At 41.8% G+C, this 23,221-nt stretch overlaps 1 protein-coding gene across 2 annotated transcripts in view; it reads left to right on the forward strand.

The window, feature by feature from the left end:
- Positions 1–23,221, forward strand: part of LOC117347239 (coiled-coil domain-containing protein 17-like) — a 488,260-nt gene that overhangs the window by 231,012 nt on the left and 234,027 nt on the right. For both annotated transcript variants that reach the window (XM_033917895.1, XM_033917903.1), the window contains one exon: positions 6,147–6,287. In XM_033917895.1, coding sequence (XP_033773786.1) covers positions 6,147–6,287 — 141 coding nt within the window. The remainder of the gene's footprint in view (positions 1–6,146; positions 6,288–23,221) is intronic.

Below are 23,221 nucleotides of genomic sequence, written 5' to 3' on the forward strand. Positions count from 1 at the left end.
TCTGGAGGCCAGAGTGTGTATGACCTGGTGGCTTCATCCTCAATCACTCTGCCAGAGCGTTCCATTAATCCTTGCCTCTTGGATGGTAGTCACCACAGATGCCAGCCTTCGTAGCTGGGAAAGGCTCACTAGGTCACCATAGAAGCGATCAATCATTGATGGCAGTGGTCTCTGTTAATCGTCAGAGAGGACCCAAGAACCCTTTCTTGATTCAGGAGACTTGACTTCTATTCCTTTGGCCGGTAAGTCTTCTCCTGGCGCTGATGGTGGCGAATGTGGACACGGTGGCTAATGTTCCAGCAGACTTTATCAGCCGTCAGTCTAAAGTTCTGGGCGAGTGGTCCCTAGCGCAGTAGGTATTTTGGGCACTTGTGAGGCATGGGGGCAGCCCCACCTTGACCTCATGGCCGTGGTGCCAAACAAGATGGTTCCACACTTCTTCAGTCACAGATCCAGCTTGGAAGTGAGAGAAATGACGCTCATGAGCAGCTGTGGCCTCCGGAGGTTCTTCTCTCTGTTTTTCTGCCTTGGCCTCTGTTTGGCCGGGTCCTTCGGAGGATTACAACTCACCCCGGCCGCGTCATTCTGGTGGCATCCAATTTGCATTAAAGGCCATGGTGCAAGAATCTGATGCGGTTGTGGGTGACATACAGTATGCGCCTGAGTGTCTTTCCTGACCATCTCAACTAGGCCTGGTTGCCATGAAAGATCTGGGTTGTTTTGCTCTTATGGCATAGCTCTTGAGTGCGTAATTGTAACTAAAAAAAATCAAGGCAATTTGGAGCTTGTCATGGCTAAAGCTTCATAGGTCTACCAAGTCGTCCTTAGTGTCAGCTTACACTAAGGCGTAGAAGACCTTTAGATCGCTGGAGTGACCCTTATTCGACTAGATCACTGGAGGGACCCAGGTTGACCCTTATTCGACTCAGCTGTCACAGGTCCTAGTTTTCTTTAAGCGGGTTTGGATAAAGGCCTCATGGTGGCATCTCTGCAGATCCCGGTGGCCAGTCTCTCTGGTTCTAGATCCCAGGATTGGCAGTTCTCTTGAACTTGCATCTGGATGTTGATCGGTTTTGCAAAACTATCTTTGGGTTTGGCTGTCCATTAAGAATCCATTCTGTAGTGTGGCCTGGCTTTGCCAGGCCTCCTTTTGATCCACTGAGAGATGCTTCTCTCCGGGATTTAACTGTCCAGACTGTTTTTTTCTGGTCGCTCTCTCTTGGGTTTGTAGAGTTTCCAGATGGCAGTCACCCTTTGCTTTGAACTCCTGAGAGCTGACAGTTCCTTCTTTCTTTTTGCCAAAAGGTGGTTTTGGCTTTCCATGTCCATCTGGAAGTATGTTTCCCGGTTGTTCAGCTGACGGATTCCAATCTCAGGATTATCTGCTAAGGAACTTAGACGTGCACAGATGCTCCTGCATTATTAGCGACTCTCTCATGAGTTTCACTTTCTTCCCACCTGTTGTGGTGGCTCATTTGCTATTATCTCTAGATGGAACTGTAGAGCCTTTTAGTCCACTTACATTCTTGTGGGGCTACTATCCCCTATTTATGTTAAGGCATTTTCTGACATGAGTATATCTTCTTCATGGATGGAAGCTAGATCTGTTTCTCCTGAGGAGATTTGCAGGGTAGTGATGTGGTCTTCTGTTCATACGTTCAGTCTTAAAGGACAGTACATCAAGCCCACCCTAGCTTTCTTGGGGGACTGCTTTTGTACGTTTTGTAGAGGTTTGAGTCATACAGACCGGGGATTTTGAATTACAGTCCACTCGAGGGGGCAATACTTTCAAAATAGAACAAAACACAAAATACCCCTCTCTTATCAATACTGGGCAAGTTTCTCAAATAACATCATCATATAACATTTAAAGGCTTTTAAATATTTAAATGTGCTCATAAGCTCTTCAGCAAGGTGCCACAACAGCGGTACAACGTCGCTGGAAAGGTACTTGAATTTTAATCATAACACATTGCATGGAGCAAGGAATCTTGCTTCTGCTGGAGTGGCAAATGTTATGGCTCTACAAAAGCTGTTTAACAATAGACCACTTATCTGAAAAGGTCAGTTCACGGCTCCAACACAGTCTGTGTTTCGCTAAGCTACCATCAGGAAGCCGGAAGGATAAGCTTTTTATATTGATTTTATTTGAAGTGTGCAGTGCCTGAGTCTTTTTTCAACATCAAGTGTGTAGATCAAAGGACTCAGGATGTAGCTTAGCGAAACACAGACTGTGTTGGAGCCGTGAACTGACCTTTTCAGATAAGTGGTCTACTATTAAACAGCTTTTGTAGAGCCATAACATTTGCCACTCCAGCAGAAGCAAGATTCCTTGCTCCATGCAATGTGTTATGATTAAAATTCAAGTACCTTTCCAGCGACGTTGTACCACTGTTGTGGCACCTTGCTGAAGAGCTTATGACCACATTTAAATATTTAAAAGCCTTTAAATGTTACATGATGATGTTATTTGAGTAACTTGCCCAGTATTGATGAGAGTGGGGAATTTTTGATATTACATCTAATCCAGTGGTCTCAAACTTTGTGGGGCCACATTTTGGATTTGTAGGTACTTGGAGGACCGCAGAAAAAATAGTTAATGTCTTATTAAAGAAATGACAATTTTGCATGAGGTTAAACTCTTTATAGTTTATAAAACTTTCCTTTAACAGTTAAAAGGAAAGCTATATAAACTATAAAGAGTTTTACCTCATGCAAAATTGTCATTTCTTTAATAAGACATTAACTATTTTTTCTGCGCCCTCCAAGTGCTCTATTTTTTCTGCAGCCCTCACATTTAAAGTTTAATATCTTTTCTTTCTCAAAACTGGCACATTTCAATCACTAAATTGAAAATAAAATCATTTTCCTACCTTTGTTTGGTAATTTCATCAGTCTCTGACTATGCATCCAATATTTCTTCTCTTCTTTCAGCCTCCTGTATGCTTCCTCTCCGCCAGACCTCATTCCCTCCCCCAACTTTTTCTTTCTTTCTCTATGTCTGTCTTTCTTTGATTCCGTGTCCCATTTTTTGCTTTGTTTCTGGCTTCCTGTCCCCCCCTTCTTTCTTTCTTTCTTCCTTCCTTCCTGCCCTCCCCCACGCCACCGCCGCCGGGGAATAGGCTGTTGCCGCTGCCGCCATCAGGAACAGGCCGAGATCTCCCTCTTTCTCTTCGTCACGGGGCCGACCAACTCTAGCCGCCCGACGTCAATTCTAACGTCGGAAAGAACGTTCCAGGCAGCCAGGCAGTGATTGGCTAGCCAGAACGTCCTCTCGACGTCAGAATTGACGTCGGGCGGCGAGAGTTGGTCGGCCCCGAAGAGAAGCAAGGAGATCAAATAACACGGTGCCGGCCTGAGAAGGGAAGGGAAGCATGTTGGGCACCACTGCTCTAGACGAGCCGCACTCTAGGGAGAACAGTGGACCGCCCCTCCCCTTGGTACACCTGCGGTCTGGACTGGATCATTATCTTCCTTTTGGAGCAGCAGCGTGTCTGGTCGGCTCTTCGGTGGATAGCGCAAGGAGCCGCCAACCCGCGGCTTTGAGCGGAACAAGCCAGCCAGACATGCTGCTGCTCCAAAAGGAAGATAATGATCCAGTCCAGACCGCAGGCCACAAATAAAATCTGGAGAGCCACATGCGGCCCGCGTGCCGCGTTTTTGAGACCGCTGATCTAATCCCTAGGATAGTTATTTTCAGCACTGGTGAAACCTGTTGTGTGTCACCAGTTGATTGTATGCTCCTGGTGCAACCTTGTTGGTGAAACAAGGCCACATCAGCCACTGTCTCCTAGGACCATTAATTTATAAAAACACTTTTCTTCATTTGGTCTGCTTCTTGTCTTCTGTTCCACATTGAATCTAATATGCCTTGCTGTTTCCTTACCCTTACATTTTCAAAACAGAAAAAGATCTATCTTTTTTTTGTGTCCATTTCTTAGATATTTTTGTGCTCAGTGCGTCTATCTTTTTGACCCATTTTTTAAAAAGTCCAAAAAAAAACCACACAAAATAAGCCTCTGGGATGTAGGAGGGGCCAGCATTTTAGTAGACTAGCCACACAGACATCCTAACAGAGCAGTGGGGCAACCTAGGGGGCTCTGCAGTGAACTTCACATAAAAAGTCTTAGGAATATATATCACTTCAAGCCCTCCAAAACCAACCCAAAGCCTATTGTATCCAACTGTACAGCCCTTATGCCTGCAGGGGTACAATATGTTTTGGGTGGGTTTGGAGGGCTCACAAGTTTCACTACAAGTTATCCAGGTGCTGCAGTTTACCTGGATACAAGTTCAAGAGAAGTTCCACAGGATGAAAATTCCTCTCCTAAGCAGTAAGAGAAGAGCTTCCCATCCTGATATGTAAAAATTGGACACAAAACACTGAAGACTTTAGAACAAAATCTTTGAGATTTATTATAATAAATGCAAAGTAAATATCAAATTATAAAGTAGTTATGTGTTCAATTGGAAGGAATAAGAAACTCGCATTACAATCTCCAATTCCTTCAATGAAATCTAGTCAAAGCTATACATTTTATCCTTTTTCTGACATTAACATTAGTCTGATGTGTAAGCTGCCTAAACACGTATATCCTGTGGAGCCTAAAAACATATTTTTCCCAAATAATTGTCCAAGTTAACTCTTGATAGTCTGAACTAAAAATAAATTTCCAATGTAAAGGATAGACCAGTATTTGCTCATCAAATCCAATAGATGTCAGTTTTACTCCTTTTCTCCATATAACAACTGACATTTGTAACCTGTCAAAACATACACTTCCTGGTTTATAAGGACAGACTTTCTAGGCACTTCCTAACATCTGTGTAAACTCTTAATTAACTTTTGTGTTCATTATCTATAAGAAACAGTGGCATTCACATGATTATGTGTTAATCTATATACAAAGACAGTTTTCCTGTTTCCCCTAGAATTTTTATCTTTCAGTTCCATGACTTATTTAAACAATGGTATATAACTTCACATATGTCTTAAAAGTCACAAGTCAAACAACTTTTGAACTTCCTTAGCATTAGCTAAAATGTAGAATCAGCAATTTAGACCTTTCAATCCTTAATTACAATTGCCTCATACTGTCTCTATAGATCTCTCATATGAGTCCCCAGATTTTTAATAGACACCTTATTTTAATTCATTCTCAACCTCAATTTTCTGTGACACTTTATTGCACCTATAAGTTTCAGAAATTCTTTAACAAAGTGTACTAGTTAGAGTGGGATATGGGCCTGGGTTCCCATCTCTTTAGACCACTACACAGCCCACTAAGCTACTCTAGGAACCTGCTTGCTCCTTTAGTAGGACAGGCCATAACTTCTGAAGCTTTCATATAGGCTGGCATGTACTATTTCATTCAAATTTTTTTTGGGGGGGTGGAAGGGGGTCAGTGACCACTGGTGGAGTGTGGGATGGTCATGCCTACATCATTCCAGTAGTCATCTGGTCGGTTTGAGCACCTTTTTGGTACTTATTTGTTATTGAAATAGATCTGGCCTCAAATGTCCAAATTTTGCCCTGGACATTTTCTACAACATTCCATTATTTCAGAAAAATAATGCCTAAACCACACCTCCAACATGCCTCCTAGAGATTTAGATGCATTGCAGATAAAGAGCATAGAAAATTGTCCACAAAATGAATTTTGAAAATAGCAATTTGAGCGAGAAAAATATCCTGCCCCTTTATGTCACTTTTTGGGCTTTTTTCTGTTTTGAAATGAGCCCCATAATCTGTCATCTTCTCTAGGGCTCTATGGTCAACTTCATTAAATCAGTTTCTCTTTCTCCTCCAATTTATGAGGCTAGCCATATTTGTGGATCTTTATAATATAAAAATTGTAGCACATGGAGATTACAGCTGCAAAAAAGAAAAAAAAAAAAGTGAGCTAAGGATGAGGACACTTTGCTAAAACTGAAAAGAGGGAGAAGCAGTGTTGGTGTTTTGAGAGTGCTATGAGAAAAGTTCAAGGCCCTGCATTGAAGATATAAAAGAAGTTCTGTAGATAGTTAAAAGATAGTAGGAAGCATAAGGAGAAAGGGACAAAAGATTAGAAGTAATCTGAATATGTATCTGGAACTTTTTATGCTTGTGTCTGTCAATTTTGTCTTAAATAAAATATGATTTTTAGGAGAGAATGGAACAGTAAAACATGATCTAAACATGGAACTCATTGCACTAGAAATAGAAAATCAGTGCTTAGAAGATGAGATCCTGAAACTGCAGTTGAAAAGACAAAGAAGTGACCAGTGGTTTAAAAAATCATCAAGAAGTAAGTTAGTATTTGATGTTGTTTTCTATTACTTCTATCATCTTACAATGTAACATATACAGGATCTATTTAATATGGTGTGTTGCAGAAAGGAATGTCATGGAAAGAGGTAGAGTTTATTTACATGGTCTATACCCAACAGAAAGGGTATCTATGAAAAGTACTCAGTCAGGTGGGTCATCATGCCTTCTAATTACGTTTAGATTTTATTAATTGTCTTTCCAAAGCCAAGCCCAGAATGAATGACATTTCAGCTACAACCCAGAGAACTTAAAATCAAAGGACCTGACTACCCAGCTTGAAGTAATATTTTTACAAACACTAAAAATTATGCATTTAGAGGGTGGTTATTAAGGTGTATTATGGTCCTAAAGTGCAGCATTTTCTACAACTACTACTATTTATTATTTCTTTAGTACTACCAGACTCACACAGCACTGCATTAAACACGCAAGAGACAGTCCTTGCTCAAAAGAACTTGCAATCTAATTATGACGGACAAAAGGGCAAATCTATACATGCTGCTCAGGTTGGGAATTACAAAAGGAATGATGAGGTGGATAGGCAGAGGACTATAGAAGGAATAGAAAACAGATATGGGTGCATTACAAGTGGGTTCGTGAGAACTTAAATACAGCTTCAAAAAAGTGGGCTTTCAGCATTGTTTTGAATATCACCAGAGATGGATCCCGACGTACTGAGTCAGAAAGGTTGTTCCAGACATACAGCACAGCAGTGTAGAAGGGATGGATTCAGGAGTTGGCAAAGGAGGAGAAGGGTACAGATAAGAGAGACTTGCCCCTTAATTCATGTTAAAGAACAATACAGTATCTTTTATTTATTAGGTATAAACTTCCTCAATATTTTAATAAGCTTAAATTTTTAATAATTTGTGGTCTCTGAATAGGGATATATTCGCCAACATGTTTCGCACTGTGCTTTATCAAGGCTTAATCCCTATATGAGAGAAAAATATAATGTAACTCTCAATCTAAATTCTAACAGAGTACTCAAGCTAAAACATCTAACATTCGGGGAGAAATACTCCCTATAAATTGCTATATCACTTCCCCACCTTATCTAATAACTTATCTGCCAGCTTCTTTGACCACATCATCAAATAAAGATGGCATCATCATCTTTTTCTATCCTTTAAATACCTCCGAGAGTCCATCAGTTTTGTTTTTTTATAAATTTTGAATACATTTACAATATCCAATAATTCCAAAGGAAAAAAGGAAAATAAGTAAATAAATCAATACATAATCAAACTATACATACATAATTCCTTTTAAGCCCACATTAATGGGGAACACATATTGCTATTTCTATCAAATAAATTCAGGAAAATAAAGGACAATAATTCTCGATTCAAACTAAAGAACCTTGAATCATTCCTTAAAGTAGGATATTGTTAATCTAAATTCTCCTCATATTCTCAGCTAAATGAAACAAATCTCATTTCTCATTTCTGTTCTCTTGCAACCAAAAATTGTTGTAATTGTATAGGATCCCAAAAAGCGTACTCAACATCCTGTAACTTAACTAGACATTTACAAGGAAATTTCAGATAGAAAGATGCATCCAGGGCCAAAACTCTATCCTTCAGTTTCAGAAATTCTTTCCTCCTCATTTGAGTGGTCCTGGATACATCTGGAAAAATCCTAACCAAAACCCCACTGTAGGAATGCCCCACAATAAACACACACGCAAGCTTAGAGTCAGGAGGAGACGCTTCAAATGAATGGTCTCTCCCTCTTTTTATTGAGAATCATATCTACAATAATTACTTAGTTAATGCTCTACAAGGTTATAATTTCATAATGCATTTACAGTGAGGATTAAACCATTGTTTATCTATATCATATGTCTCAAAGCTACTATCTCACGTGACATATGAATACATAATAACAGTTATAATAAAGTGATTCCCGATGTGTACCTTTCTGATATGTCTCAAATCTTACTATGGCATGTGACAGTCCAAAGGTTATAATGCATGCTTCTTAAGCTCTCTTGATTAGCCTTGCTCAGGCAAAGTCTGATTGTTGCCCATATAAGGGATGCTTAAACAAGATAAGAGAAAAAGGGTAAATGTATGGTCAGGTTAATATGTGGCCAGAGTCAGGGATGCCTCAGCCTTCTGCTCAAGGTGCAACCTTTGTCCTTGCTTAGAATGTATACGTGGCAGGAGGGAGAGGGAGAGGAAATGAGAAACAGGGCCTCAGAACCAAACCCAGGCCTGGATCCACACACAGGCACAGATCCACACACAGGGCCTAGGTCGGTGTGCCGACCTGGCCTGCGCTCAGAACCGCCTGCGTGCGGACCCCGTCAGTGTTCTGATGCCCTGGATCAGAACTTATCAGATCTCCATCCCTACATTTCCCCTTACTTAACTATATTTAAGGGCTTAAAGAGGTGATAGCGACCATAAAGTGGACTTATGGGCAAGTTAAACAAGGCAGACAGGCATTGCAGAAAACAACAGAGGGCAAGCAAGAGACCTAATTCAAAGAGGAGATTTTGCAGAATAACCTGGATCCACCGGCCAAATGGAAGCCATGCCCATAAAGCATTCCAGCACTTTGATGAGTTATCGTGTTCTTGATTTAACAAGCTAAGTGCTTTTCTTAGCTAAAGCACAAGCTAATTGTGATAATGTTTTTCGATTAAATAATGCTAACCCAGGTACACCAACTAAAGAGACTGTCAAAGAGATAATTTCAGCTTTTGAAAGCAAGTTAACATTACTATCGCATTGATCAGTTAAAGCATAGCTATCGGAGCGATTTGCTCTAGCAATCCTGTGATTAATCAATTGCTGTTTGTGTACCAATGCTGGGACCAATCTACTTAAGCAGCATTGGGTATTGTGTGTTAAATTAGCAGAGATTTCCTGCAGGCAGGACAAGGTGAGCATTAATATATGAAATATTTACAAAATGTGAACAGTTCCATAACTACAATTCTTACCCTAGCACATGACAGATTTTTGTGATTTGCTACCATGGGGGAATAAATGGTCATGGCATCCCAGGGTAATTTTCTGGCTACGTTTTTTCCATGATGTAAACCTAGGACATGATACTTCAGCTTCAGGCATAAAATTAGTTAGTGGGGAAATCTTTCTTATTCCCCTTGGTGCTAACTTAATCATTTCTATATAGTGCCTTGGGAAGCTGCAAAATCTAATGTGTTGGTAGTAGTGTTTTTGTTATTATATGCACATTTCAAATATAACAACACATAATCAAAAGTGTGAGTTCCTATAACTTCCTAAGCCAGTCGGAGGGGTCTGGCATTAATTAAAGTTCCCTAGTAGATATATGATGCATATCAAAAAATCCCTAAATGTCCCTAAAAATAAGAGAACCTCAAAATTACTTTCCCTATACCCAGAAGTGCCGGGCATAATAACCTAGAATTAAATGCATTAAGATGGAGAGGAAATGCCCAGAGCAAACCCTAAAAAACCCAAATATATGCATAATAGTACAGTTAACTCATGTGAAGGTGATACAAACAATGGATACACACAAGAGAGATTTTGTCTTTTTAGAGTGTGGTGCAAGGGCCAAGTTCTCAAATTAAATGTTATTCATAAAGAGAACTTGTGATGTGTCAACAAATAATCAAAATTGAAATCACTGCCACCTGTGGGACAGGCCTATTACCTTCGACAGGTGTTACATTACATAAAAAAATGGGATAAACAAATAGTTCTTTTCTGAGAACAATGCATGAGACAATAATAAAGAAAATACAACAGATAACAAAATATCAGAACAAAATATCATAACATAATGGGCCTATTAGATTCTGAAGATCTGCAGTGCTACCATAAATAGCTTGCATGGTGTGGGTATATATTTTTTGGCAGAAAGATATTAAACCATAGGACAGGTTTGTTAAATTAAAAAAAAGGAAAAAGCACAACAGTTGCACAGCTAATGTGAAAATTATCAGTCTTTTTCCAAGGTGAGAATGGCTTGGTTACTCAAGCTTTTAAGGTGTCCCCAAGTTACAGGATCAGTCTTAGAATAACGCTTTCTTTTCCTGTCGTCTGGCTGTGTTATGGGACTTTGTTGTGGTTTCCTTAAGATGGAATTGAATTCAGGAATGGGGGTCTGCAGGAATTGATGCCACGACATTATCCTCTGTGGTTCTTGCACTGGTGGCTGCAGCTGCTTGCTTTTCTTCTTTAGGGGCAGCTCGATTTTCTTCTGTAGTTTCTGTTCATGCAGGCCAGACATGTCTACTTGGCACCCAAACCGAACCTGTAGGAGTTGAGACAGCGGCATAACCCCTTCTCCAGGTTATGAAGGAAGCAGGTACATGCCAGACAGGATTAGGAGACAGTACTCTGAAAGATAGTCCAAATGGTTAATAGTGAACAAAATAGTGAACAAAGACATTTGAACCTGTCTCAAATTAGGAACGACATATTTCACTGGTTTCTGTTTTATAAAGAAGATGTTAATATACGGTTTGCTGTGCTAAAAATGGCTTGTCCTGTAGAATCTTAAGGCAAACTGTGAATCAGCTGGATATCCCACTGTAGGCAAAACTCAGAAAAAGCATTGGAAGAATATGCAGAGCCATTGTCTGTTTTTAGAGTTTTTGGCTTTCCCATAACTGCAATGCATTGTAACATATGAATAATTACTTGATTCGTTGTTTCTCCTGTTTGTGCTGTTACCCAGAGATAACCAGAATAGGTGTCAATAGTAACGGGCAGATATTTCCATTTCCCGAAAGGGGGATATTGCGTGACAGATTTGCTACACTTAATTTACTGTAAGTCTCCTGGTTTTTACCGTACTCAGCAGCAGAATGCAGCTGTGAGCATATGAGAGCAGGATTGAACTAGTGTTGTAACTTGATTTAAAGGAATTTTTAATATTTTCACCAGGGCTTTGGCATTTTGGTGAAAGAATGCATGCCTATCTATGGAAGGGGTAAAGTGTGCAGTATCTGCAATATTATCTCCTGTAGAAATGACTCCAGGAAGATTTTTGATGGCTACGAATGTGAAACACATTAAGAGAGTGTTTACGTGTGGACAATAATGACCGTAATTCAAGAAACAATGATAGTAAGTTGTCATCAATTGATGAAGTGACATAGGCACAAGGAAGCTGATAAACTAAATTACAAAGTACAGATTGTCTGTGATCAGGTTCAGGGACAGTGGGAAAAGATGTGCAGTGCAAGAATAACAGTGGATACATAAGAACATAAGAACATAAGCATTGCCTCTGCTGGGTCAGACCAGGGGTCCATCATGCCCGGCAGTCCGCTCCCGCGGCGGCCCCCCAGGTCCATGACCTGGAAGTGTTCCCTACCTAACCTAAAATATTCATACCCTATTCGCTCAATGACTTGTAAGGTAACTCTATCTGTACCCTGTAATCCCCTTCGCTTCCAGGAAGTCATCCAGTCCCTTTTTGAACTCCAGAATTGTACTCTGTCTTATCACCTCTCCGGGAAGCGCGTTCCAGGTGTCCACCACCCTCTGAGTGAAGAAGAACTTCCTTGCATTCGTTATGAATCTGTCTCCTCTCAGTTTTTCTGAATGACCTCTTGTTTTAGTTGTCCCTGCTAGTCTAAAGAATCTGTCCCTCTCCACCTTCTCTATGCCTTTCATTATTTTATAAGTCTCTATCATGTCCCCTCTCAGTCTCCGCTTCTCCAGGGTAAAGAGCCCCAGCCTGTCTAACCGTTCGGCATATGAAAGGTTCTCCATACCCTTTATCATCCTCGTTGCCCTCCTCTGGACCCTCTCGAGTATTGCCATGTCCTTCCTGAGGTATGGCGACCAGTATTGGACGCAGTATTCCAGATGTGGGCGCACCATTGCTCGATACAGTGGCAGGATAACTTCCTTCGTTCTGGTAGTGATACCTTTTTTGATAATGCCCAACATTCTGTTCGCTTTTTTTGAGGCCGCTGCACATTGCGCCACCGGCTTCATTGTGTTATCCACCAATACCCCCAGATCTTTTTCTTGTTTGCCTTCCTCGAGTGCCCTCCCTCCCATCGCGTAGCTGTACATGGAGTTCCCTTTCCCTATGTGCAAGACCTTACATTTCTCCACATTGAAGTTCATCTGCCATTTTTTTGCCCACTCACTCAGTTTGTTCAGGTCGCTCTGCAGTTCTTTGCATTCCTCAACAGTTCTGACCCTGCTGGAGAGTTTTGTGTCATCCGCGAACTTGATAACTTCGCACTTTGTCCCCATTTCTAGATCATTAATAAATATATTGAACAGCAGTGGTCCCAGCACTGACCCTTGCGGAACACCACTTGTGACCCCTATCCAGTCAGAGTAGTGCCCCTTTACTCCTACCCTCTGTTTCCTGTCCGCCAGCCAATTTTTGATCCATCTGTGCACGTCCCCTTCCACCCCGTGGCTCCACAGTTTCTTCAGTAAGCGTTCATGGGGCACCTTGTCGAAGGCTTTTTGGAAATCTAGATATATAATGTCTACTGGGTCACCTTGGTCCAATTGCTTATTTATCCCCTCAAAGAACTGCAGTAGATTTGTCTGGCATGATCGGCCTTTACAGAAACCATGCTGGCTCGATCTCATCAGATTATTTTTTTCTATATGCTCATTGATACCTTCCCTGATCAGTGATTCGGCCATCTTCCCCGGAACAGAGGTTAAGCTCACCGGTCTGTAGTTTCCCGGGTCGCCTCTCGATCCTTTTTTGAAGATCGGTGTAACATTCGCTATCTTCCAGTCCTCCGGGATTACCCCTGTTCTCAAGGACAGGTTGCAAATATGCTGCAGTAGCTCTGCTGTTTCATCTCTGAGCGCTGAGCGGATTGTTGCGGGGGAGAGAATAAGACCCGAGAAGCATTTTCTTGGGTCTAGTGCACGACTCCGCGTGTCTTGCTGCCGTCTGTATAGACAGTGAGAGTGTCAAGTATAGGTGTTAAGGTTAGTGCAGAATGAAAATCCAAAACGCTTTCTGCCACTAGAATTAAGCGTCTATCTTTAGGATAATGAGGACAAATATGACCAATCTAATTTATTAATGCAATTAGCAATACCTCATTATATTGAAAAAGAAATTCCCATTGCTCTTACAAAAGGGGAATGGTGATAGATATCAAATCCAATCCCTTAATGCTTAATGCTCTATTTCGTGCCTTACAAATCACTGAACTAAACATGGATTGAGGAGAACTGATATTCTTAGGGGGTGTATGTGGTAAATATATCCATTCTACTATATGTAAACGTGTTAGCTGGCCTAAAACCGCACTAGATTGGCGTTTCTATGAAAGGATTAATAAAGAAAGTGCTATAGAATCTTGAATCCTATTAACCCATTGCGTTAATAATAGCTGGTTAATATTCACTATCACCTTTTGAATGTCTGGTGTTATATAGATCAAATCTAAAATTTGTTTGCCTTAATTAAGTTTTAAAGTAATAATGATAGGAACTGCAAATGATTGCAGTAATTTGTGATCCAAATAAATATAAGGATACCGCTTTTGAACTTTTTCAGGTGCAATGCACAACCCGTAATGTTTTAAATGTGTGGTCAATTCAGAACTCCATTCAGTTTTAATTGTCGGAGGTACTTATTAAGATATTTGCTTTATCATCTGGAATGGTAAAAAAAAAACCCAATGTTTAAGGTCTATTACCAAAACCTTCCTTTTTATCGGAATTATATAAGGATTTGGAGTGCCACACTGTAAAGGACCCATAGGTTGAATGCACTGATTAATTTTCCTAAGATCATGCAGTAATCTCCATTTACCTGATTTTTTCTTTATTACAAACACTGGAGAGTTCCAGAAGCCAGCATTTTTCTGTATGAATCAGTAATTCGTTCTTCCATCAAATTACCAAAGTACAATTAATATCCAAATTTTAATTTGTGACCACTCGATGAGGAGGCTATTAATTCTTGTAATAACATGACTCAGAAATAGCTTACCTTAATAGCAATTAACTGGGGTTCCATATCAGGGCACAATTCATTCAGTGACGTAATCACTTACCCACTTTTTTCTGTAATAAACTTAGATTGCAAGTTGATTAATATGTAAACATTATTATTACCGTAGCAGGTTCCATCTTATAGAGATTACCTGTCAAAAAGTTTAAATTCACCGCTGAGTGAGTCCTGCCATTCAGTTAATGATTGTCTTACCCAGAGTAGGCAAATGCTATGGAAGGACACATCCTGCATATCTAATTTTGGACAAACCTAGATAACAACAAAGTCATCAGTACAGAAGAGTTGCAAACAAAAGGACTTAGGCTGTAGTCTGCCTACAAACGTGATAAGATGTGCAAAGGTCAGTTTGGGGAAGAAACGACTCTAGTCACAGTGTCAGTGAGTTTAGAATTTTAACAGTGACTCCAATTTATGACATCTTATTCACCAGTATTTCAACTAATTTACAAAAATATAACTTATAGTTGTTATTTTCTGAACCAAGTCTCAACTTTACAAATATAAGAGGTTATAAAGATAAGAGGTTAAAGTCCCCATTCTCTCTTTAGAGCTTTTGACCAATTCCTCCTTCCTAATTTCTCCATAGACCCATCTTATCAGTAACACACACAAGAAAAAAAAAATCTCTCAGGCAGGCAGACAAAAACACACCTTCTTACTGGCAGACAGTCCTATTTTTCTCACTCACAGATGCAGTCTCTTCTCACACACAGAAGCAGTCTCTTCTCACACACAGAAGCAGTCTCTATATCCACTCTGTATTTTAATAGTTCTCGGTTCTATTAAACTAATTCCTGCGCCTACAAGTATCAGGCGGTCTCCCTAACCTGTTTATAAGTTCAGCTTTCTGTCTGATGCTTGCATAACTGTTAACTGGTGTTCCTTAGGCTAACTGGTCTGGGGTATAAAACCCTCCAGACTGTAAAGCTCTCCGTTGAGCCTCCTTATTATTTTCACTATCTCACATAACATATTGACCCGTAGCCAATACCATGCGCATAACGTCTGGTATGAAAGTATGCGCTCTAGCCATGGATTCAAAGAACCCGGCTGTGAAATTACTTCTTAAACCTGTCTCTGAGATATATTGCGCTAATGTTTCAGCCTTTTTTTCCTGTAAAAGAGCTGGGGATACCTGTGCTGGAGGTATGATTTTTGGATATGTGTTCTGACTTAAATAGTCAGGTGGGGGAACGGTTAATGAAACCATTGTGAGCCTGAATTGCGTCTCAGTCCCTACCAAATCCAAGCTACGCTCACATTGAGGCCATACCCATATGGCTGCCGAGGCCAGAGGCTCAGCATACAAAACTTTCCCGACTCTAAGCCAATCATCTAATGTTAATAATCCCTTGTCTGAATACTGGGAGCAGTGCTTTCCTATCTCTTGTACTAAACAGTTTAACTGTGAATCAGAGGCCTCTCTATCTGTATGTCTCAGAATATTCTTCAATTCTGTCACATGAGCACGCTGTAAATCTGACAGGGAATTGCCCATACTTACTCGAAGGGATCCCGGAGGATGAGGTGCACCAAGTCTAATCGTCAGACGGAGCAAGCAGGGCGAGGGTTGGCGAAGGTCCCTGTTCGGGTGCCACTTGTAGGAATGCCCCACAATAAACACACACGCAAGCTTAGAGTCAGGAGGAGACGCTTCAAATGAATAGTCTCTCCCTCTTTTTATTGAGAATCATACGCCTGCGTGCGGACCCCGTCAGTGTTCTGATGCCCTGGATCAGAACTTATCAGATGTCCTTTCCTACACCCCACAAAATTTCATTAACCTATTTTTGAAGTAAAGTCTCATTATCAACATTTTATCCATCTCACTCAAGCATGTTATTACCAGGGTGGACCGACTCTGAATCACTCTGAATATCTTCTAAAAATTCAGTCAAGTTTATCTCTGGTGTGGTCAGATGGTCCACCTCCTGGGCAGATTCAAGTTTTTTTGGAGGAATATAATAATAATTATTTATTGGAAAATTCTCTGCATTGGCCATTCCCAGTACTTTTTTAAAATACTTCCTTAATAAGATTTCAGGTGACAATAAGTGAGTTACTGGAAAATTGACCAAGCGGAGATTTTTCACTCTATTCATATTCTCCATATATTCAATTTTAGAATGTATCACTGTAGAATCTTTAACAGCTGATACCGAGACAGCTTGTAAATTATTACATTGAGTTTCAATAGCATTTAGTCGTTTATCCAAACAAACTAAGTTAGAATCCACATTTTCTAGTTTAGACGAAACCAACTGAGAAAAATCCCCCATTTGTTTCATTGTTACCCTGAGATACCCTTCAACTCTAGTTATTCCTAGCCATAAGTCCTTTAAGGTAATATCCTGCGTTTCCTCTGTTTGTGGATTTTCTTCCACTCCTCCAGAAAAAATCAATGGTTTAGGAATTTCAGCATAAACTAATTTACTTGTCTGAGTAGATGAAGCCACTTGTCCATCGGATATAGTAGGGTTAATATTCCTACTATCGTTGGATACCGGGTGAAGAGGAGGAGTCCGTTCGAGGGGACTTATTGAAGCTCCTGACAAAGAAGATTCAACATTTAATGGTACAACTGATGGATTGTCAGACAATAATGTTAAATGTCTGTCCATGGGGCCCGATACCACTGGTGTTGAGCTTTTAGGTTTTATTTTTCTTTTCCCCATATTCAGACAAGCATAATAAGGAAACAATTATAATAAGGAAAAAATAATTAATACTACCAGTAAGCTCCAGCTCCCGGACTCCTCGTGGGGGAGCCCCTTCGGCCACGCGGCTGCGGCTGCAACCGCAGCGGCGGCTTCCTTTTAAAGTATAGAAAATTGTAGGAGACAGACCCGATGACGTCAGGGGGTCCGTCTCTGTCACTGCCTGTCGGCGTTGGTGATATCCAAGCAGGAACCGCTGCTGCTGGAGACCGGGAACCAGAACACAGCCCCTCCGCCAATATCCACCGGTAAGCTATTAGTGTCCCAGTGCTTCCACGGCGGCGGCTTCCTTTTAAAGTATAGAAAATTGTAGGAGACAGACCCGATGATGTCAGGGGGTCCGTCTCTGTCACTGCCTGTCGGCGTTGGTGATATCCGAGCAGGAGACCGGGAACCAGAACACAGCCCCTCCGCCAATATCCACCGGTAAGCTATTAGTGTCCCCGAGTCCATCAGTTAAGGCAAAATCATAAGAACATAAGAATTGCCGCTGCTGGGTCAGACCAGTGGTTCAATGTGCCCAGCAGTCCGCTCACGTGGCGGCCCTTAGGTCAAAGACCAGTGCCCTAACTGAGACTAGCCGTACCTGCGAACATTCTGGTTCAGCAGGAACTTGTCTAACTTTGTCTTAAATCCCTGGAGGGTGTTTTCCCCTATAACAGCCTCCGGAAAAGCATTCCAGTTTTCTACCACTCTCTGGGTGAAGAAGAACTTCTTTACGTTTGTACGGAATCTATCTTCTTTTTACTTTAGAGAGTGCCCTCTCGTTCTCTCTACCTTGGAGAGGGTGAACAACCTGTCTTTATCTACTAAGTCTATTTCCTTCATTATCTTGAATGTTTCAATCATGTCTCCTCTCAGTCTCCTCTTTTCAAAGAAGAGGCCCAGTTTCTCTAATCTCTCACTGTACGGCAACTTCTCCAGCCCCTTAACCAATTTAGTCATTCTTCTCTGGACTCTTTCGAGTAGTACTGTATCCTTCTTCATGTACGGCAACCAGTGCAGGACGCAGCATTCCAGGTGAGGGCATTCCATGCCTGGCACAGCAGCATGATAACCTTCTCCGATCTGTTCATGATCCCCCTTCTCAATCATTCCTAGCATTCAGTTTTCGCCGTGCATTGCGCGGACAGCTTTATTGAGTTGTCGACCAGTATTCCCAAGTCTCTTTCCTGGGGGGTCTCTCCGAGTACTGCACCGGACATCCTGAATTCATGTATAACATTTTTGTTATCGACATGCATCACCTTACACTTATCTATGTTAAACCTCATTTGCCATGTTGCGGCCCATTTCTCGAGCGTGTTTATGTCACGTTGTAGGTCTTCGCAATCCTACTGCGTCTTCACTACTCTGAATAACTTTGTATCGTCTGCAACTTTAATCGCCTCACTCGTCGTACCAATTTCCAGGTCATTTATAAATATGTTGAAGAGTACGGGTCCAAGCACTGAAACCTGCAGCACTCCACTCGTGACGTTTTTCCAGTCTGAGTGTTGTCCATTTACCCCCACTCTCTGTTTTCTATCCGCCAGCCAGTTTTTAATCCACGTGAGTATTTCACCCTCGATTCCAGGCTTTCAATTTTTCAAAGAAGTCATTCATGCGGAACCTTGTCGAACGCCTTCTGAAAATCCAGATATACAATAGCGACCGAGTCACCCTTGTCTATCTGCCTATTTACTCCCTCAAAGAAGTGCAGCAAGTTCGTCAAGCAAGATCTTCCTTTGCTGAAGCCGTGCTGGCTGGTCCTCATCAGATTGTGTCTGTCAAGGTGATCAATGATGCGGTCCTTTATCAGCACCTCCACCATCTTTCCCAGTACCGAGGTCAGACTCATCAGTCTGTAGTTTCCCAGATCTCCCCTTGAACCTTTCTTGAAGATCAATGTAACATTTGCCACCTTCCAGTCTTCCAGAATCCTTCCTGATTTAATCAACAGATTGGCTATTTGTTGAAGCAGTTCAGCTATAGCTCTTTTCCAGTTCCAGGGATTTATCATTTTTAAGCCTATCAATCTGCCTGCATATCTCTTCTAGACTGACTGTCAACCCTGTCAATTTCCTGTATTCGTTTCTTGCGTATAGCCTGTTGGCTTCCGTTATGTTGTGTATATCCTCTTCGGTAAATACAGATGCTAAAAATGTGTTCAGTTTGTCGGCGATGGCTTTGTCCTCCTTTAGTACTCCCTTTATTCCATGGTCATCCAATGGCCCTACCACTTCCTTCGCGGGTCATTTCCCCTTAATATATCAAAAGAAAGGCTTGAAGTTTTTTGCCTCCTTGGCTATTTTTTCCTCATAGTTTCTTTTGGCTCCTCTCACCACCTCATGGCACCTGCGTTGATGTTGTTTGTGCTTATTCCAGTTTTCATCCGTTTTTGACCTTTTCCATTCCTTAAACGAAGTCTTCTTGTCTCTGATCGCTTCCTTCACCGCTACAGTAAGCCACGCCGGTTCCTTGTTTGACCTTTCCTTGTTGATACGCAGTATATATAGATTTTGTGCCTCAGTGAATGTGTCCTTAAAAAGGGACCATACATGCTCTAGCATTTTTACAGTGCATAACCTCTTCTTAATCTTCTTCCCCACCATGAGTCTCATCAATTCGTAATTCCCTTTTCAGAAGTTCAGTGCCATGGCCGTCGTTCTGGATCGATGTTTTGCCCCTATGTCCATATTGTGATCACTGCTTCCCATCGTCCCTTCTACTTCTACACCTTGCACCAGTCCTCATAGTCCATTTAGAATTAAGTCCAGAATTGCATTTCCTCTCGTATTTTCCTTGACAAGTTGTTCCAGGAAGCAATCGTCTACAGCATCCAGGAACTTGCTCTCCCTACTACATCCGGAGGTGCCTAGGTTACAGTCTATCCCCAGAAAATTGAGATCACCCATGATAACTGCGTTCCCTCCCTTGCAGTTGCGTTTAATCTCGTTTGTCCTTTCTCCATCAATTTCTTCGGACTGCCCTGGGAGTCGGTAGTAGATGCCGATTTTCATTTCCATTCCATTTGCTCCTAGAATTTTGACCCATAGAAACTCTATCTTATTTTTCAATTCCAGCGTGTTCTCTCTGGTAGACTCAATTCTCTCTTTGACGTATAGGGCAATACCCCCACCTTTTTGACCTACTCTGTCTCTGTGGTATAGCTTGTATCCTGGTTGCACAGTGTCCCAGACGTTTTCCTCATTCCACCATGTTTCCGTGATGCTGATGATGTCAGATTATCTTTTTGTTCCATAGCTTCCAATTCTCTCATCTTATTGCTTAGGCTCCTTGCGTTCGTGTACATACACTTGAGTTTGCGGCCTGTTACTTTCTTGCATTTCCTTCCCTCTTGTGTCCCTTTCGATCCATCAGGATTTCTGTCTTGCCTTTGATCCAGTGAGTCTTCCCCACTATCTTCCTGCATGGTATCCTCTGTGCACTTCCATCTTCCCTCATTCTGGCGTTGGCTTGCACCTGACTTGTCTTCCTTGTTGTTGTCCTCCAGGTGGTCCTCACTCACTGTAGGTGTATCTTGGTCCTCGCTAACCGTAGGTGTTTCTTGGGAGCTCCACTGTTGTTGATTTTCCTGTATGCCTATTTGATGAACTTCCATAATTCCCTGACTTCTTCCTCAACGGTTTCTTCTGTCATGAGGTTTTCTGCCTCTCTCTCCTCCTCTTCCACTGTTCGAAGTGCTTCTAGTTCCAGTATTCTGCCCTCCAGGAATCTGACTTACTTCATCAGGTCCTCCAGTTCCTCTAATCGAGTGCATATACAAGACCGCCTCCCAGAGGGGAGGTAGTCATGCATATGGCAATTGGTTCAGAAAACTGGGTAGCTCAACATCCTGCTTCTGTCTGCTGCATCCATTGCTGTCCATTTGCCGGTCTGTAGTCTGAAGTGGCTTCTTCTTGTGTAGGAATCTGTGTAAAGTCCTCGGTGTTACTGTGAAGTCCTTTTCTTGATTTTAAACCTGCTACCCCTGTTGCTTGTGTGTGCCCTCTGTGTCTGTTGTGTTTGACCTCAGCTACTACTGTGTTTGTTTATCTACTGCTTGTCTGTCCTGTTGCCCTTGTGGTACATGCCTGTGTATGTGTCCTTCCTTATTGTTTCTTCTTTGCTTGTCCCTTCTTAAGGCTCTTCGCAAAGGTTCTCTCGCTAAGTCGAGCGCCTTTAACGCTCGCCTTTGATGCACGCCCGAACGTCTGAGTGCCCCTCCCTTTTTAAGGAAGAGCTCCGGTGGATGATGTCGGGGTGGGCAGAGCTACCTCTCGCTGATGCCCCTTGCTCTCTCATGCCTTCTCTTGCTCCTTCTTCCCCTCTCCTATTCTCTTCTCTGCTTTTCTCCCTTCTCCTTTCCTGCCTCCTGCTTGCCTGTGCAAGCCTGTTTAACTGAGCTCTGTTGGACCCTCCCCTTTTAAGGAGGAGCTCTGATGGATGACATTGGGGGTGGGCAGAGTTACCTCTTGCTGATGCCCCTTGCTCTCTCCTGCCTTCTGTTGATCCTTCTTCCCCTCTCCTGTTCTCTTCTCTGCTTTTCTCTCCTTCTCCTTTCCTGCCTCCTGCTTGCCTGCCAAAACAAGGTGAAAAAGAAACCATACATAGAAAGACAGCATAATGCACAACATAATTAGCTCTTAAATAAAAGCAAAGTAGACCAATAAAATTAATTCTGATAGTTAAGTACGAATAAAAAGTATAGATATATTCAGTATGAAACAAAGCAAGCCAATTCAGAAAATTTAAGCAATCATACCAAAGAGCCATACAAAGCACTCTGAAAACAATAAAAGAGAGATAAAGCCAATATACAGAAAAATTATACAGAGCAATCTAGGGCAATTAGAAAGCAATGGAGAAAATGTTTAAAAGCAATTAAGGCATAACTAGGCAATAAGGAGAAATTTTACAGAAAGCAGTTGGGACAAAACAAGTATACAGAAAGGTCATACAAAGTAATCTCAAACTGTTAAAAAGCAATTTGAAAAACTTTTAAATGAGGCTTCAAATTGAAGGGGAATATAATAACATGTAAAAGGTACTGTATTTTTCACTCCATAAGACGCACTTTTTCCACCCACAATCATTACAATAATTCTGACGTTGGGGAGAACGTCCAGGCCAGCCAATGACATCAGAATTGACCTTGGGGGTAAGGATTCTGGGCCAGTCGTGTGCAATCGCTGCACCCGCCTGGCCTTTCCAGGTACCGTGCTGCTACCACTTTGAGGATAAGACTTTAGGGCTGGCGGCGTGCAATCGCTGCACCCACTTGGCCCTTCTGGGTGCCGTGCTGCTGAACCAGGAGTCTGTCATTCCGGATTCCATGCTGCTGAGCCAGGAGTCCGCTCCCCCCCCCCCCCCTGCTTCTGCTGCTTTGGTGACATGTCCTTACAGCAGCAGCAGCAGGAGGAAGTAAGTAAATCCAGTGAGCAGGCAGGCTTGGGAGAGGGGGGAAGAGGACAAAGGCTGGAAGGCTGTGAGGGGAACATAGGAGAGAGGGAGGGCTGAGGAAGGAAAGAAAGAAATCACCAGACCAGGGGGAGGGGGAGGAAGAGGACAAAGGCTGGAAGGCATTGAGGGGGACATAGGAGGGAGGGAGGAAGGGACAAATGTTGGGCCTGAGGAAGGAAAGAAAGAAAGAAATCCCCAGACAATAAAGGTAAGAAAAATGATTTTTTTTCAGTTTAGTGATCAAAATGTGTCAGTTTTAAGAATTTATATCTATATTTTGCACTATATTTATCTATTTTTCTATAGTTGTTATTAAGGTGACATTGCATATTTTAAAAAGTCATCTGCCTTTACATCTGTGCCCTGTCCCTGCCTGCCCTATGCCCTCTACCTGCCTGTCCTGTCCTACCACTAGACCACTGGAGGGGGGACAGGGTACAGAGCCTGACAGGGTAGGGGGACAGAGTACAGAGCCTGGAAAGGAGTGTGAGGTTGGGTGCAAAGCCTGGCAGGGAGAATTTGGTTCAGAATGTTTTTTTTCTTGTTTTCCTCCTCTAAATCTAGGATGCGTCTTATGGTCAGGTGCATCTTATGGAGCGAAAAATACAGTAATAGGAACATTGTATTTAAAAAATCCTTAAACAAGCATCAAAGTGGAAGCAAAATAAGATAAAGAATGGGAACCTACTATGTTCACAACTGAATGCATTTGCAAGGTCAAACAATATGCATAATTAACACAATTTAAGGGTAATCATATGACAATTATAAACCTCATGCAATG

This window comes from Geotrypetes seraphini, chromosome 1 (assembly GCF_902459505.1).
Source record: "Geotrypetes seraphini chromosome 1, aGeoSer1.1, whole genome shotgun sequence".
NCBI classification, from domain to species: Eukaryota; Metazoa; Chordata; class Amphibia; order Gymnophiona; family Dermophiidae; genus Geotrypetes; species Geotrypetes seraphini.